At 54.4% G+C, this 17,097-nt stretch overlaps 7 protein-coding genes across 7 annotated transcripts in view; 2 read left to right on the forward strand and 5 right to left on the reverse strand.

Annotated features, from left to right (window-relative positions):
• UMAG_15088 (uncharacterized protein) overlaps positions 1-647 on the forward strand; it is a gene marked incomplete at both ends in the record, with an annotated part of 4,512 nt that extends 3,865 nt beyond the window's left edge. Inside the window, one exon of the mRNA XM_011388563.1 lies at positions 30-647. Coding sequence (XP_011386865.1) covers positions 30-647 — 618 coding nt within the window. The remainder of the gene's footprint in view (positions 1-29) is intronic.
• A 175-nt stretch (positions 648-822) lies between these two features.
• Positions 823-5,265, reverse strand: UMAG_00494 (uncharacterized protein; the record flags this gene model as incomplete). Its single annotated transcript, XM_011388044.1, has 1 exon — positions 823-5,265. One exon carries the CDS (start codon positions 5,263-5,265, stop codon positions 823-825), a length of 4,443 nt encoding a protein of 1,480 aa, XP_011386346.1.
• A 791-nt stretch (positions 5,266-6,056) lies between these two features.
• Positions 6,057-6,771, forward strand: UMAG_00495 (uncharacterized protein; the record flags this gene model as incomplete). The annotated part of the gene is made up of 3 exons (XM_011388045.1): positions 6,057-6,385; positions 6,473-6,597; positions 6,692-6,771. 3 exons carry the CDS (start codon positions 6,057-6,059, stop codon positions 6,769-6,771), a joined length of 534 nt encoding a protein of 177 aa, XP_011386347.1.
• Positions 6,772-6,999: 228 nt separating this feature from the next.
• Positions 7,000-7,388, reverse strand: UMAG_00496 (mismatch base pair and cruciform DNA recognition protein Hmp1; the record flags this gene model as incomplete). The annotated part of the gene is made up of 2 exons (XM_011388046.1): positions 7,000-7,270; positions 7,363-7,388. The coding sequence occupies 2 exons, from the start codon at positions 7,386-7,388 to the stop codon at positions 7,000-7,002; spliced, it is 297 nt and encodes a 98-aa protein (XP_011386348.1).
• Positions 7,389-9,005: 1,617 nt separating this feature from the next.
• Positions 9,006-11,261, reverse strand: UMAG_12104 (uncharacterized protein; the record flags this gene model as incomplete). Its single annotated transcript, XM_011388529.1, has 1 exon — positions 9,006-11,261. The coding sequence occupies one exon, from the start codon at positions 11,259-11,261 to the stop codon at positions 9,006-9,008; it is 2,256 nt and encodes a 751-aa protein (XP_011386831.1).
• Positions 11,262-12,217: 956 nt separating this feature from the next.
• On the reverse strand, positions 12,218-14,136 carry UMAG_11430 (uncharacterized protein; the record flags this gene model as incomplete). Its single annotated transcript, XM_011388456.1, has 2 exons — positions 12,218-13,914; positions 14,085-14,136. The coding sequence occupies 2 exons, from the start codon at positions 14,134-14,136 to the stop codon at positions 12,218-12,220; spliced, it is 1,749 nt and encodes a 582-aa protein (XP_011386758.1).
• A 1,533-nt stretch (positions 14,137-15,669) lies between these two features.
• Positions 15,670-16,875, reverse strand: UMAG_00499 (uncharacterized protein; the record flags this gene model as incomplete). The annotated part of the gene is made up of 1 exon (XM_011388047.1): positions 15,670-16,875. The coding sequence occupies one exon, from the start codon at positions 16,873-16,875 to the stop codon at positions 15,670-15,672; it is 1,206 nt and encodes a 401-aa protein (XP_011386349.1).
• Positions 16,876-17,097: the final 222 nt, after the last annotated feature.

The following is a 17,097-nucleotide window of genomic DNA, read 5'->3' on the forward strand; positions in this document are numbered from 1 at the left end:
GAATCTTCTGGAACTGGATCATCACGCAAGGCGCCAACGGCATCACAGCTCCTACGACGGCGTCGGCCTACCCAACCCAAGCGGCGCCCGTGCTGGTACAAACGTCGTCTTCCGGCAGTGCCAATGGCAACGATGCGCTCGCCATCAACACTATGGCTTCGCCGCCGTATCAGCAACAGATGCCTCAGAATGCGCTGTATGCAACGCAGTCAACGTTCCCGCCTACGCCACAGTCAGCTCACAGCGGCCTCACGCCGTTCCTCAGTCCTGATGATTTTTTCAACAACACTGCTGAACCGAAGACCCACGGCTACCCAACTCCAAGCTCGCTCGCATCATCGTCGACATCACCGGCCAGGGTCGGCAGCAACGTGATGGCGACCAGCAATAGCACACCAGCATACCAGCCGCTAGTCTCGTCGGCGTCGGGTGCAGTGCCAGTGTACGCCGCTACGCCGGAAGCTCAGAAAGGCGTCGGAGCAGCGACAGGCGGTGTCTCGGTAGGCACGCCGAGCGCCGGATTTGGATTGGACGCCTTCCTCGGCGCTCCGCTCTACGATTTCGCCGACTTTGCCAACGCTTGGACGGCTTCAAACCCCGCCTCGGCTCCAATGGGCTCGAGTATGGGACCCGTCTCTGATCCATAATCTCGTTCTGGCGTCGTTCGATGCCTGTACTTTTACGTCTATCTGGGCTCAATGTGTACTTTTTCTCTCGCCGTTTCGTGTGTTGTGCACAGTCCTGCAAGCGAGGCAGGCCACAAGTGGGTGAGAAAGATCAAGGCAGAACGGGGCGGTGTAAGGTACAGAAGAGAAATGGCGATTACCAGTGAGGGAGCCAACCGTGTCTGGGCGGGGAGCGGTAGATTTTGAGGATGCCCGATTTGAGGTCGTCTAGCCTGAGGCTGATTTCTTCAGGGTGGTGTTTTTTCGAGTGCGAAGGGTTTTGGAGGATGCAGCGGAGTTTATTCTTTTTGGGTTCCATGTCCACGAGGATTGCGGGGATGGGCAACGAAGAGCCCAACGTGGTGTGGTAGGGAGCGAGCCCCTTTTTGCCGCGGAAGTCGGCGTTTGAGCATAGCACGATGTCGCCTGCGCGTGGTTCGTCCGCTCCTGTCTCCACCACTGTTGGTCCGACCTGCGTGAGGATCAGCGCACCGAGCGACGTGCCGACGGGCGGCAGCGACGCAACCGACGAGATGATGTGATGCACAAACCCTTGTGGTGAACCGTCCCCCAGAGGCGCGCTCGATTGCTTGGCCGCCTCAGTCGCGAGCCTGCCAATCTCAGCGCCGATCGAACTAGACCACTGCTTCAGCTCCGCACTCGACGGTTTCGGCGGTGCGAAGTTATGGCGCTGCGAGAGCGTCGTGTGCGTCTCTTCCAGATCATCGTCTTGGAACGAAAGAGAGATGACCGTGGTCGAGTAATCTTCGAATAGCATGTGCACGTCAGCGCGGTGCACTACCACGCCACTGTCGGTGCTCGACGATGTGTCGGCGTACAGGATCGCATCAGGTCGTCCTGCCACGGTAGGTGGCAGACGTAGAGGATTCAGGCCGTGTCTCCACCATCGACTGCTCGGCATGAGGTCCAGATCGCGTGAAGACTGTCGAGCGCCGACATTGACGCTCGATGGCGCGCCGAAGGAGGCAGGAGTGGGTGGCAGACTTGCTTCGGTCCTCCCCGGCACGGACGGTGCCAGCGTCGTGGCAGCAGAGGGCACTGCAGGTGCATCAGACTGACCAATCGCTTCGGTCGACGTGTACGAAGCTGACGAGCCCTGTCGACGCGGAGGAACGCCCGCACTTCCAGGCAGTGGCGGTGCTCTCGACGAGGGACGAGGAGGTGGGCTCACCGGAAGCGGAGGCGGACTAATAGGCATAGGCGGAGGGCTCGTCGCCGAATTTCGATCTTGCGCTAATTCCTGCTCTACGACCGCCGCCGACGACGCGCGTGAATGTGCACTGATACCCTGAGGCACAGGTGGCTTCATCGAGGTGCGTCTGCCCAGGCTACTACTGGCTGGGCTAGCAGAACGGATCGCCTCATCCAGATTTGGCATAGGAACCGTGCTAGATGGGCGACCAGGCGGAAGCATGGGCGGAAGCGTTGAATCAGCTCCTACCGTCGGGACGGATCGAGTGGGAGGTGGTGGCGACAGGGGCTTCGGTGGCGGGCTCGTGGGTACAGGCGGCGGGCTGGCAAGACGCGCGGGAGCATTGGTGGCAGCATCAGGAGATCTCGCTCTCTCCAAGGCCGCGACTTCAGCGTGCTGGGCATCCATACTTGGAACCGCTGTCAGTCCAGGAATAGCCATGCCGCCTCGTGGTGGTCCGCGTGGAGACAAAGCGACACTTTGATCAGGCTGCTCCACTACGTCGTTGACGTCTCTGCTCTGCTCCTCGATCTCTTCTGCGGCATGGATGGGCGCCTTTCTGGCGGGCATGGGTGCGCCCATGATCGGAGGTGGAGTCATACCTGGAAATGCGCCGATTCTTTGACCGCCCAGTGCAGCCATGCGGCGAGCAAGGTTGGCCCGTCGCTGCGCTTCTTGCTCCTCCTGTGTCAATTCTTGCTCCTCGAACTGATCGTAGGCAGCCGCTCCAGAGGCTTGATCTCTTGCGTTGGCGGCAGATGTGGTATCAGCAGCAGCGAGAAGCTCCTCGTCCTCCGGATCTTCCGTTGGAATCGCCACACGAGGTTTTGGAGCTGCAAGCACAGGGCCCGCAACGTCCTCAACTTCGTCAGCTGGTGGCTCAGGCTCATCGACCTCATTAGCAGCGTCCTCCATAGGCGTGGACAGTGTGGACGTTGGTACTGGAGGAATGACGCTTTCGTGTGGAGACATGGAGGTGGAAGCGGCGGACGCCGAAGGGCTTTGTGCACGAGCAGCAACAGCATCGTCATGGTCAGCGGTCACCGGTGGTGGTGGCACATTTGTCTTAGGTATGGGTGGGCGAGCGCTTGGTGGGCGACTCGGCGGCTTTAAAGAAGCAGCATTATCGGAAGGCACGTCTTCAATGGCAGGAGGCTGTTCAAGCTCTGCTTCTGCGGCAGGAGCCTCAGCTTCGACACCAGACGCAGCTGCTGAGAGTTCAGGCACGTTTTGAGCAGCTGGTTCGACCTGATCCTCGTAAAAGCCCTCGCCTCGGAGGTACTCTTCGAGCTGCCTCTGGTTCTCTGCAATCTCTGGATCGCTTTCATCGAGCTGTGGCTCAACTTCGTTCTGAAGTTTGGCGACGTCATTGGAATCTTGGTCATGGTGGAGCTCGGCAGATTGACCAGGTGTGGCATCGGCCTTTTCGTCAGTGAGACTGGTCGCTTCCTCTGCTGTAGCGACGATGGGAGCCGAACCTGCGCCATCCGCGGCAGCTTCCAGGAGATCCTTCTCCGACTCAAGTTCAGTAGGAGGAGCGGCGGCCTCGCTCTCTTGAGCGACAGCTGCTATTCCTGCGGCTGCGGCAGTCTGTGCCGCTGCCTTCCTTTTGCGTGGAGCAGCCGCTCTTCTGGGCACTGCGAGAACCTTGGGAGCCTCAACGGTTTCAGCGCTGGTCGGCGAGAGAACATCAGAGCATGAGGATTCCGCAGCGGCATTGATGGTGTCTGTGAGAGCAGCTGCGTCCGCGGGCTCTTCGTCGTTCGCTGCGCGCGGCGTTTCGGAAGAAACCGTGATGCCAGGCTCAGAGGTGGTACCCTCTGCAGATTCCACGCTGGAAGCAGTCTTGGTACGGCTAGGAGGAGCTGGTGCTCCGAACGGCACAGAACCACCACCCATACGGCGAGCACCGAGAGCTGCCATTCGTTTGGCGATAGCGGCACGGCGTTCCGCCTCTTGCTCTTCTTCGGTCAGAGTCTCCTTAGGCTCGTCAGGGTCTTTGAGCTGCTCTTGGCTCTCTTCCACTGCACCAGTCTCAGCCGGGGGAGCATCTTTGATCTCGTCATCCACATCCTGGGCCACGGCGGCTGCATCGCGCGAAGCTGAGACTTCCTGCGCGGCAGTCGTCTCAGCGACTGGCTCGTCTGTGCTTCTTCCGGACTCGAAGCTGGAGTTCCTAGCAGGGATTTGTGCTCCTGGAGCAAGACCCATGCCCTGCAAAGCGACATTTCGACGATCTGCTCCAATTTTTCCCGGAATGGCTGGTTTGGGCTTGATTTGTGGTGCAGAATCAGCAGCGGCGGCCTCGTTGCGTTGAAGCGCCGCCATCCTCTCTTTCAGGCTCATCTTGATGCTCGTCTGTGCGTCTGCAGCACTGAAGGCACCACCTGCACCTGATGCTTGAGGTGAGGTTGGAGACGGGCTGTTCTCGCTTTGCTGTGCAACAGGGGCCAATTTGAAAACTGCGGTGGCCGAGGCGGAAGTTGGAGCACCAGGAAGCAGAGGCTTCGCCTCGGTTGAAACAGGTGTCGGTCTCTTCCATCCGCCAAGCTTGGCCTTAGGAAGCGGAGGAGGTGCGGATTCGGCGGGCTTGTTGAATGCGGCGAGTCGATCGCGGAATGAGCTCGACATCCCGGCTGGCTTGGACGCCACCGCGGGTGGTGATTTAGTCGGTGGCGAGGCAACAGCTTTGGCTTCGGTGGCTGCTACAGTCTGAGCTGCCTCGAGTTTCGATGCATCGCTCTCACCCTTTGCCTCGACTGCTGCTGCAGCACCGGCAATAGCAGCTCCACCAGCAGCCTCAGAGGTACCGCGCGTGCCTTTGGCGGAGTCGTAGGCGGCCTCCTCGGTAGGAGCCTCAGCAGCACTGGTATGCGGATCACTTGCCTCTTGATTCTGGTCGTCATCCTCCTCATCGGGCGAAGGCGGTCGAGGCGGCAAAGGGGCGCCAAAACCAGCCTGCTCGGTCTCAGCTTTCTGAGCAGTTTCTCGTGCTGCTTCTGGAATGACTTGAGCTTGATACGACGGAGGCTGTTCCTCCACTACGGAGCGTTGGAGATCGGTTGGAGCTTCAGTTGGTATAGCGCCGGCAGCAGCGGGTGCAGAAATAGCCGATGCAATCTTGACATCAGCCTCGTGCGATGACGGTTCCTCAATGTCATCCAAAGGCTCGACGAAACTGCCAGGAAAAATGCCGCTTTTGGAACCATCGAGCGTCTCTCCAACTAGCCAGTCGTCATCATCGTCGTCATCTTCGTCGTCTGCTGTGTCAGTCTTGGGCGCTACACCAGTGACGCGGATGGTCTCTCGTTTGGCAAAGGTGAGGTCTTGCTTGTGTGGACTCTTGTACTTGGTTGTCGCCCTGGCGAGGTACGGAAATGTCGGCATGATTGTTGCGCCTGTGTCTGGAAGCACTTGTCACGAATCACCTTGCAAAATGGGGAACAGTGGCAGGCGCAAAATACCAGAGCGGTGAGGTATGACTGACAAATGAAGGCAGGCTCGAATGTGGTCCAGAGGACTGCGAGTGGCAAACGTTGTTAACCACACTACACGACTGAGAGCACGCCCAAGTTGACAGGCGACTCAAGTTGGTGCGCTGAGTTGTGAGTGTGAGTGTTGGCTGTGCTTCACCCCTAAGCCAAAGAAGCGCGAACACAAGAGCACGCAGAATAGAGCATCGCCAGTGCAATGCAGTGCAGTGAAGCGCACGGTTCAATTCGTGATTGTGGAGGCTGAAAAAAGACATCTGAGAGAAAGGTAGACAACGCCGGGCTAACATGATGTATGGTTTTTCGTATTCACGATTTATGATTCCCCGATTCGTGATTCACGATTTCGAGGCGTGAGTGCTCGGTCTAGGCAGGTCTGACAGCTTCGGAATCGTGAAACGTTCTGACGTGCTCAAATCACGAATCACGAAAGCTTGATGCACAACGTGCATCCAAAGTCACCAATGCGCGAAGCTTGGCGTTCATAGTTAACGGTCCTGTCACCCCGACCAACTTCCACATTTATTCGTGACTGCTTCAAATCATGGCTGACGTTGGCTTACACTGCACCTTCTAATTCTGGATGAGGGTCGACACGTTAACGACAGCAACCTCGACAATAGAAACGACAGCCATCAGCATCCAGCAGCAACAACAACAGCAGCAGCACTGACCAGCCACGCCAACATGTCAGTGGTACTACGCCCAGTCAAAGCAGCACTGAATCGCGCACACGGTGCGTTCAGCCTCGAGCTGAAGAACGAAGGCAGCGTTGCTCGTGATCATCTTGCATCGGAAAGGACGTTCCTAGCATGGCTTCGCACCAGTCTCAGTCTGGTCAGCATTGGCATCGCTGTCACACAACTCTTCCAGCTTCCCTCGCTCGTCGGCTCACCCACTGCCAAACAGCCCAACACCGGAAGCTATCTGAGCTTTCAGGAAGATCCTGTCGTTGACTGGTCAGAAGCTCCACCGCATGTCCTTCTTTCACGTAGACTGGATAGCATTGCCAAGTTGTAAGTCGATCGCCCACAATTTGTAGCGTTGTCCTCTCAAGCTGGTACTGATAGCTCCTTCATTGTAATCCCCTCACATGTATGCAGAGGAAAGCCGTTGGGTGGATCATTCATTTTGCTCGGTGTCATCGCTCTTCTCCTCGGGTGTTACCGCTACTTTGCAGTACAAGCAACACTGGTTCGCGGCAAGTTTATACCCACAAGATTCGGAAGTGAGTTTCTACCCATCCTCCACTCTCGACCTTGTTCGACGTAAATCTTGATCTTACTAGTTCGAATCTAACCCTCTTTTCTTTGAACGTACAGTCTCGGTCATTACGTTTCTTGTTGGTGCATTAGTGGTCGCTGCGACTGCTGTAATCCTGGCTGGCCGGCACAGCTATTGAATTACTGTGCTTAGGCGTATGTCATGACAAACTGAATGCCAGAGATCAATCAAGTGCTGACATTCACTCACACGCCATCCGCATGCAATGGTCGATGACCAAACAAACATGAGAATTGTGACAATCTGGATTGGTATATTCATTGGCATGCCTACGTTGTACGATTAAGCGTAAGGTAGAGAGCTGATTGACTGATGATCTATCAAATCAATTCGAACAAATAACCGTTTAGGAGTTGATCTCCTTCTGAGCCTTGCCAGACTCCTGCTGAGCCTTGCCGGACAGTTCCTTGGACTTGTCACCGGTGACAGCGCCGACAACGTTGTCGATCTTACCCGAGACCTGGTCCTTAGTGCCCTCGGCGTAGCCCTGGGCCTGAGCAGCCTTGATCTCGCCCTCGCCCTTGGCGTGCTGCTCCTTGCCAGCCTTTTGCCACTCAGTGGAGCCGAGAGCGTTGCCGATGGTCTCCTTGACGGTACCAGCGACCGAGTTGTAGTTTCTGTGTGCGGATAGAGCAGAGGGTGCAGTGGTTAGAAAGCTGTTTGACGGCAGCGCAGAGATCAACATGTTGTGTGGTGACGAGAAACATACCCGTTAACCTTGGAGGGCTCAGACATTGTGAATTAGTGTTTGATGAGGTTGATGTGTGAGGAAAATGTTGTGTGTGGATGGTGGAGAAGGAAGAAGTCCTTTGCGGGTAAAAGTTGTGGCTTATATGCTTTTCGACGATGGGCACGTAGAGGTAGGTGGGAAGCCCAGTCACTGATTGACCCTGTGACCCTGTGTGGAGCGTGAGAGCGAGAATGAGACAAGGGTTCACAACGGAATGTCGGATCCTAGGCATGGAGAGTCAGTTCGTCCAAGAATAGCTCTGCAGCCTATGACTTCAGAGTGCGGCAACCAAAAGCGTGCTGTGGCTCGTTCAACATCAACTTTAACCAAGACTGCCAAGACTGTGAGCATGACGACGCATATCAACTCCGCTCTCCGCTCTCACAGTTCGGACGCCATAGCTGTGCATCCAAGGTTCAAGACGCTAGACTCTCTGTCTTAGTACGCGCCGTCACCTTGCAGCCGAATTCTTCAATGTGGCCCAAGCTGCTGTCATTTCACCATGCAGACACAGATGTTCCTCGCAACCATCACACTTGCATATGCAATTGCCAGCACAGCCAAGCTTGGCGGCGTCATTGCCAGATGTTGCCACTCGGAGTAGGAAGCTTGTCTTCGTTCCCGGTCCGGTGATGGCGGACTACATGTCATCGCTGTCCAACTTTCCAGAGACGACTCCAGGCTCGAATCAGGTCATCACGCGTGCACAGCCAAGCTCCCTTTACGTCATCTTTGGACCAGGAAGCGACATGGCTTTACTGTATACGCATGGTTCTAGACCGGTACAAAACAATAGCCTTGCTCCGCACAAGCGACGTGGCAAGGACCAAAAATGCAGGATGCTACACAGACCGAGCGGCGCAAGCAATGTGATGTACCAAAGCGAGCAACAATGTCCGCTCCGATCTCTAGTAGTCATCAAGCCATATAATGTTTCCCCACGTTTTCGCTTCACTTTTCATTTATGAGATGACGTCATTTTGCAAACGTGACGTGGACGTGCGACCTCGTCCGGTATGTTCATAAAAATAGAAACTCGGAACGTTGCAGGCTGACGGCATAACGGCATGTCTCTAGATGGGTGACTCGTTCTCTGTCGCGAAATCGTCCAATGAAATTCATTCGGCGTTCGACGGCAGGTCCACGCAGCATTCGTGATTCGCATTCACGATTGTCATTTTATTTCACAGATGACGTTACCGAACTGGCTTGAACAGATCGTGATGTGGCACGACGCCCCTCTGCAGCTGGATGCTCGCTTGTGGTAGACAAAGAATTGATCGACCTCGGAACATGCTCGCGATGCCGTCTAAAGCTGCTTCCAAAGACACAGATGCAACAAGCTCAATGTGCCCCTGGGCCAGATAGAGCTTTGTGATCGACATGCACATCTTGTTTGGAGCCAACGGCGTCGTCACAACGCAACTTGCCAAGCAAAGGACACGGTACACAAGAGAGGAAGCTTAGAACAGGCAGAATCTCCAACCGAAATCATAGGGTGCATTGCAGTGCCATACAAAGAACGCACTGTGTAAGTCATGCTTTTGGGTAATGTATACAGACAACAACAAACAGTAACATTGGTCACCGAGTTTCCACGTTCGCGGTTCGTAATCCATGGTTCAGTGACTGTGGCCCTCGTGAGCCTCCGGATCCTCGTGGTCAGGCCAATCCTCGAAACCATCTTCAAACATGTCTTGCAGCTTGTGCTCTTTGTCCTTGATGGTCTCTAGACTTGGGTCATTCATAATGTCCTCCCACTGCTTCATCTCATCGTCTGTGAGCAGGCACTTGTCAAGCGCAGCGCGCAGCTTGTCTTCGCCACCATCGCGCATGCTCTTGCCAATCAAGACGATCTCTTGCCTCCTGTCACCCCAAGGTTCCTGGAAGTCCTTCTTGATCGCTTCCACAATCTCCTTGTCCTGAGGCCACATCTCGGCGTCCAACTCGCAGCGCCATCGTGCACCACCTTGCAGCGTAAGCATGATACCTGCCTGTGACCACTCGCCGAACATCAGAGGTCGAGTGGCGAGCCAGATGAAACCTTTGGATCGAAGCAAGGGAGCGAAAGTTTCACTGGCGTTTTTGGCCTCCAATCGTGCCTGAGGGTTGAGTTGAGGCTGAGCGTCGTCATCGCCTTCTGCTTCCACGTCCATTTCATTGTCCTCAGTATCGTCAGCCTCGCCGTCAGCATCCATGCTTTCATCATCATCCTCGTCCTCGCCATCGTCGATGTACTCGCTCTGAATGACCACAAAGACTTCGCGGATCGTCTCCCACAAGCGCGCAGTGTGGAACGGCCTGCGTGCCCTATAGACAAAGCTGCCAATGCCGTACTCCTCGGTTTCAGGCTTGATCTCTTCATTGAGACTCTTGAGCCAGCCTGCTCCGAGCGCTGCCTTTTCGTAGCTGAACAGGTTCGTGTTGAGAATCTCTTGAAGGTCGATGCGACTTCGGGTCGTCGGGATGATCTTGGCATCTGGGTTGAGCAGTCGGATAAACGCACGGATACGGTCCACTTCTTCCTTTCCAACCAGATCGCACTTGTTGATGAGGATCACGTTGGCAAACTCGAGCTGGTCGGTTTGGAGGTCCGAGATGTTACGGTCGTCCTCTTCGGGAACATCGTGGTCGTCCTTGTGTCGGTCAACCAAGAAGTCGGTCGTGTTATAGTCGTTGAACAGATTCACGGCGTCAACCACGGTGACACACGTGTCGAGACGTGCTACAGCAGGAAGACCACCCTGCTTGAGAATCTTGGCCACTTTTTCGTGCTCCTCTTTCTTCTGAGGATCAGCGCGGATCTCCTCCTCGAGGTCGTCAGCCATCTGCGAATACATGTCGGCAAATTCTTCCGAGAATGTTTCAGCGACTTGCATGGGCTCAGAAATACCAGTGCTCTCGATGAGAAGGTAGTCAATCTCGCGGTTTTCGGCGAGCGCTGCCACCTCTTCAAGCAGATCACCTCGGAGCGTGCAGCAGATGCAACCGTTCTGCATCTGCACCACTTTTTCCTCTGCTTGAGTGACGCGATGGTTGGACAGCAGCGATGCATCAATGTTAAGAGCACCCATGTCATTAACAACGACAGCGACACGAAGACCGTGATCCTTCGAGGTGAGGATGTGCTCCAAGAGCGTTGTCTTGCCTGCTCCCAAGAACCCACTGAGCAGTGTGACCGGAAGACGATCAACTCGAGAACGTTTCTGCTTTCCAAGAACCACGGCGTCTGAGACGCGTTTGCTTGCCTTGGACTGTGATGTCTTTAGCTTTGTAGCATCGAATTTGCCGTCGGCGCCGAAGAAAGAGCTCAAGAAAATTGCCTCCTTTCGCATCTCTTCGTTTGACCTTGGCTGTCGGTCCTCATCGGCATCCACCTTGAGCTGCTCATCCTTGCTCAGCAGCTTCTTGATATCGAATCCCCACTGCTCGAGGTGCGTGTAAACCAGATCGTTTGGCTCGATATCGCCCGTCCTTCGCGGCAAGATATGGACGTGGAGATGGGGTACAGTCTGGCCAGCTGCCTCACCATCTTGAACACTGATGGTCAATGCATCAGCCTCAAAAACCTTTTCGAGGCCCTTTGAGATCTCTTGTACGGTCTGGAAGAGAGAAGCGACGATCTCGGGCGGAGCCTCAGACAGTCTGTGGTAGGGCTTGGTGGGGATAACCAATATGTGGCCAGGAACGATGGGCTTGAGGTTCACGACAGCGGAGCAAGATGCATCCGACGAGCGGTAGAAGACCTGATCGGTTACATCAAAGGACGCAAACTTGATCTGGACAGCATCTTTCTGCTTGGAAAGGGCCTTCTTGCTGCTCTGCTTGCCAACAGGCACAGCAGGTGCTGCCTTTGGTGAGACTGCGATGGGTGCCATATTGTCTTTGGTCGTGTCGTGTGATGGTGATGGAAACAGGACTCGATGAAGACGTTGTAGTCGAGAAGCATGGACGGAAGAGGCCACAAGTCTTTTTGAAGGGGCTCTGACGGGGAGGCGAGCGACGACATTCTTTTGGCTTGTGCCAACGGTTGTGTTTTGTCGCAGCTTCTTCGAGCTTGGAGCAAGTGATCCTGAGATCAAGACTAACTGTCGAATGTCTTTTTCATTTGGATGCGCCTGAAAACAAGGCCTTTGTCTAACCAGCAAGGTCGACCAGGACGACCCTGACGGTCGAGGTGGCCTTACAGCCATGACATACTCTTTGCACTGCCGTGCCGAAGCTCTCCAGATGCCCAAGCACGTAAGAGCAAACGACGTGATCTGAAGCTAGAACAAGTGTGGCACGGAAAGGCTGTCAAACACGGCGACAAATCGAGATCGGCCGACGCGCTGGCCCGTCGACGAATCGCAGCCGCTGAAATTCAAACCCACCCCGTTACACATTCACGATTGAGGACCCTCTCAGTCATCTGCAACCAAAAATGCGAACCTCATCGTTCGCCAACCAATCTGAAAGCTTTGATTAGAGCTTCTGCCTGCCCGTCCTCTGCGAATCTTCACAACGTGGAATGTACCGTCGGCTCAAGGGACCTCCGCACAGTGGCCAAGAATCACAACCCTCCCAGTGACAGTCTGCTCGAGCCGATAACACGAATTTTGGGCATCTCTGCTCTGTGCAAACCCGAAGCTGTGGCCAATCATCGTCGAGACAACAGCAGCAAGCGACACAGTCCTAAAGTCGCAAAATGAGGTAGCAGTTCAACTGACTGTCAAGAACAGCAAACAGTGTATAAAGGTATCATTGCGGTGGAACGTAATATGGAAACAGGAAAGAGCTGATTAGAGATGAGCCTTTGAGCTACGGATCCGAACTTTGAATGTTATTGCTACTTTCAGGCCTTGCCCATGACAGCTTTGAGCTTGGACATGCCCGATGTCTTGATCGATTTGACCTTCTTCAGGCTGCCGCGGTCCGAACTGTCTTCTGTGGAGTAGTCGGTGGGGCCTTTCTTCTCAGAACTAACTTGTCTGTTGTGGTCCAAGTTTCCGTTAGCATGGCCGTTTCCGTTCTGAGTACCGTTGGCCTCCTTGGCTGCCTGATTATCGTGTGAGATGACTGTCTCGGTGTCGGCATCGATGGCCTCTTTTGTTGATGCGTGGGAAGCAATGGGTGCCTCATGGAATGCATCGTCATCGTCATCCGCTGTAGCTGCAGCTGCAGCTGCAGCATCACCGTTGCCAGCTTGCTCGTCAGCCTGAGCCCCGATACGCTTCTCCACCTCGGCTGGATCAGCACCACCTTCGATCTCTTCGATCTCTTTCTTGAGCGTTGAAACACAAGCCTTACGGCCGACGACATGCCGAATGACCTCGCCATCCTTTTGCTTGTAGTTCCAGGTCACGACACCCTGACCATCAATGGTGCCGTCACGGTGGTACACAGTTTTACCACGGAAGTAAGGTTCGTGTTCGAACTGAGCAACCCGCAGCTTCTTGACAAGAAGATCGCGCTTCTTGACCACCTCCTCGTCCTTGCCCTTGCTCTCACACCACTTTCGCGTAACCTGTTCGTACTCCTTGGCAAGCTTCATGTAGTTGTTCCAGGTTCGCTTCTTGCCTTCCTCGTCCTTGGTTTGGTCATTTTCGCCTTCTTCTGGCTCGACAAATTCAAACTCGTTGACGTTGTAGCCTCCCATATTGGACAAAAGACGCTCCCTGGGCACCAGATCGAGGTCCTCTGGCTTCTTGGTGAACTTGACCTTGCTTCGCACCACGGGGTCGAGCATGGGACCGAGAAGTTTCCAGATACCCGAGAAAATCCAAGGCGAATTGTGGATGTAGAGCGTGCCGAGCGATTCGGGATAATAAGCCTCGAGACACTTGACGATAAACAAGATGCAGTTCCAGTCCATGTTCTTGAGACCGAATCCAGTCAAGTCGAAAAGGAGCACGACCTTGTCATTAGGAGGCTGCATTAGAAGTCGGAACGACTCCATGGCATAGATGACGTACTTGGACATGGAGGCACCAGGCTGACCCCAAGTAAGATGCTTCTTGACATGGATGTAGCAGATAGGCTGCTCGTTGTCGGTTGTCCCCATGGCATATGTCTTGCCACTGCGCTGCTGATCCAGAAACTTCTCGATCTTTTCATTGCCCAAATCACCGTTCTCAGCGAGCTCCTCGACATTGTTGTCAAGACGCCACTTCATGCAACCAGCCATCATGGCAAAGGCACGCGAAACGTCCCACTTTCTGGCTCGGAGGAAACGCAATACGTCCGTGTCGGGGTTGTCCATCTTGACGAACTTCCAGAACGTGTTTCGGAGCGCAGAGGCACCGTAAGTTTGGAGCAGCTCGTCAAGAGCAGCTTGCTCCTCGCGAGCCTTGAGTTCATCCTTGGCTTTGTCGTCTTTAGGGATGCCAGCACCTTCTGGACCGGACTTCTTCTCGTCCCAGCCGCCGAGATCGCCTCCATTGCTCTTTACTTGTCCGTCAGCATTGTCGTCGTCCGAAGCGGTTTCGCAGACTTCTAGGAACTTCAACCAAAGCTCCCGAAGTTTTTCTTCCTGCTCCTGCGACAAGTTGCCTGTAACGGAGAGGGGTTTGGAAAGGCGGCTTACGGATGTCAGTAAGTGCAGCTCGCGGGAGGCTAAACTGGGCTGTCTCACTTAGTATCGTAGAGCAAGGAAGCCCGACACCGCCGTGGAGCAACAGGATCGTGGGTGAAGGAGGGAAACAGGGTGGAGTCGTACTCACCGACATAGCCTTCCTGGATCTGAACGTCCTTCTGACTGATTTCGGTGACCATGTTGGAATGTGTGGCGTGCGATTGTCGATCGTTGGTGGTGATGCGATGGGAATCAAATTGACGTGGCGTTGCGTTTGTTCGAGGAACTGTCTAGAGTCGTGCCTTCCGTTCAGTGAAGCAGGTACGTCCGATGATCAGTTTAAGGGAAGGAGAATCGACATTCACCCAGCTTAGGCCCATATATATAGTATTTCAAGCTGCAGGAAAACTGGCGGCAACGCGGCTTGCTGCAAGGGAGATCCAAGCCCGCACACTCTCTTGATGGTGGGGACCGAGATCGAACAAGTTCAAGTTGCTGGACAACGGAGCGGAGGTACGGTAGGCTCCAAGTCTCGCGTAGAGTTCGCTAAGCGCGCCAAGGTGCAGAGTGAACGGGCCAACGAGCTGCACGCTGCTTATTCGCAATGTTGGCGATGGTCCATGCAGCGGCTGCTGTCACAGAGGACTGTGCGGAGCCGCTGCTGTTTTACATGCCCTTGCGTAAACGCAGGGCCCGCTTTGCATCTCGTTCCATGCTGCCAAACAGTGCTTGCGGAAGTTAGTGTGTTTCAATGCGTGAGCCGTGCCACTTGCTTGCACATCTTTTCATGGCTCACTTAATTCGAATGCATCATCGGTCACGAGTATCGTCAAGATGGCTAGCTCGAAAATCAGGCTAAAATCATGCATGGCGGAGTTGAGTTCTGACCACGAGCCACAGCTCGCGCGGTGTTCAAGCGTGCTCGGCTGCGGAGCTCGAGGTGGGTAAGAAGCAGCGATGACATAACTACTGTACATGATATGAGCAGCAATTGGATCTTGCGGTTAGCGAAATCAGCCGAGCCTTGAGAGTGTTACACGTTAGCCAAATGAAATTTGTGATAACTTAGTTAGGAATGGTTTGAAATACATAAAGTGATCTGAAAAACCAGCAAGATCACGAACCACTGAGTTGAGCTTCTACAGAACAAGTAACGTCGATGCTTGATCGTCACCAGAGTCTCATAAGGTGTTCAAGGCTGTCAGACTTCCCAAGCTAAAGCTTGGCATGTCACAGTATCTGACTTGAGTCGGATCCAACAGAATCATAGAACAGGCGACGAGAGCATGGTCTGCGCAAAGAAGCATTGGAAAATATCAAGTCGCCCTTCGCGGTAACAGCTGCTGAGCAGGCAGCCGCGGCTGTGGCTGTGGCATGAGCAGATCGAAACAGCCGGAGCTTTTTTTCCCCGCATTCCCCAATCTGCGAAAAATATTCACGATTCAGATTTCGAGATCCGCTTGCTTTACTCACGACTCACGACTGTGACTCTATCCCCACTTGGCAGAATCCCAGTCACACGAGCGCAAGTCGTGAGTCGTAAGTGTCGAACGTCACCATTAACGCAGCCGTGCCTTTGACGCCGGTCCACCACTGAGGATGCTTTTCGGTTATGCATCACAAAACAGAAGACAACCTTGTACCCCGCACAATCGTTGCCCTTGTGAGACTGCAATAGGTGACATTCACGATTGACGATTTGCACGCACGAGTCAAGAGACAGGGCAGCTTTGTTACGTGGGTATTGTCAGGTCGGTCTCTTCCAGCTTGATAGCCATATCGTCCGAAATCTCGTACCACCAGTTCAGGCAGAGGCAAAGGCCACGGTCGATGGCATCTCGTCCCTCTACATGCACTATCTGCTCGTCCTGATGTTGCGAAACATGATGGAACCAGCCGCTGGGAAGATAGAGCGTCTCGCCCTCGTGGACGCGAATCTTAAGCGCAGGTAAGGCGTATCCATACTTGGTTTGTGGAGTGTGTCTTTGAATCGGTGTTTGCTGCTGCGATCGAGTGGAGTTGAGGTCTCGGTGGACGAAGGGTACATTGCGCTCCGCATGTTTCGGCAACGTCGGATCGATGGGTATCCATCTTGTTGTTGTGCCCTTTCCGTCCCTCTGCAGTGTCAGCCGCTTTGTATCGTTGCCGTCCGGGCCAAGATCCTTGACGTACCTATACACGGCGTACTCTTCGTCGTCGCAAAGAAAGCAGCTTTCCGCCGGAGGAAAAACAGTGAATTCCTTCCAGCCTCGAATCACGGTGAAGAGATTCTCGTAGTAGTCTCGATGCATCGAGGTGCGAGACGCAGAGGTACCGATCCATATGTTGGTCGCCTCAGGAGCGTACCCGATCGCTTCGGTCGCCCACGTCAAATCGCTGCGCCTGTCACTGTTGGTGGTCAGTTGGTCCGCGTCTATGCGCGACTCGAGAGCACGCAGAAGGGGGGAAAGATCGCCAAACTCTTGCACGCTCAGATTTGAATTCTGAGACTGAAGATAGGCGATGGTATCCGCTTTGCCGCATACTTGATTCGATAATCGCTCCAGTAGCTGTGAAAATGGCATGTTCTCTTCGAGTGGAAGCGCAAACACAGCGCTACCATGCTCGGGATGTATGTTCAAATCGTCCGCCCTGCCATCCGGGGTGATGGCCACCACAACGGCCCGATCAGGTCCCATGCACGATTCGAGGTGGCTCGTATCCTTCCATTTGGCAACTAGCGGACGATCTTTCATGCAGCCGTCTATTAGCACAGGGACGTGTTGTTCGATGATTTCTCGGAATCTCCTTGCAGGAGGAGGTCGTGTCAATCGCAACGGCCAGTCTTGCTTTTGGTCGTCCTGTGCAAAGGGAATGCCCTGCTGCTTGCGCGACTGAATCGCTCGTTCACGAAGAAGCAGCAGGAAAGGGTCGTCGACATCGCGATCGTGTTCTTCCATCAGGGCCGCTAGGCTGTCTTGGTCAAATCCACCGCTGAGAATGCACGAACAGACGCTTGCTTGAATAGATCTAGATGACAGCAAAAAGAAAGCCGCCACTCGTGACTCTTCGAAACCAGGGTCCAGCTTCTGATAGCATCAATCGGGATCGGGCAAGGAGATAGAAAAGGCAAGATCAGTCTGAAGTTAACTTATTATATTTGTCAGACAAGACGTAAGACC

Source organism: Mycosarcoma maydis, chromosome 1 (assembly GCF_000328475.2).
Source record: "Mycosarcoma maydis chromosome 1, whole genome shotgun sequence".
NCBI classification, from domain to species: domain Eukaryota; kingdom Fungi; phylum Basidiomycota; class Ustilaginomycetes; order Ustilaginales; genus Mycosarcoma; species Mycosarcoma maydis.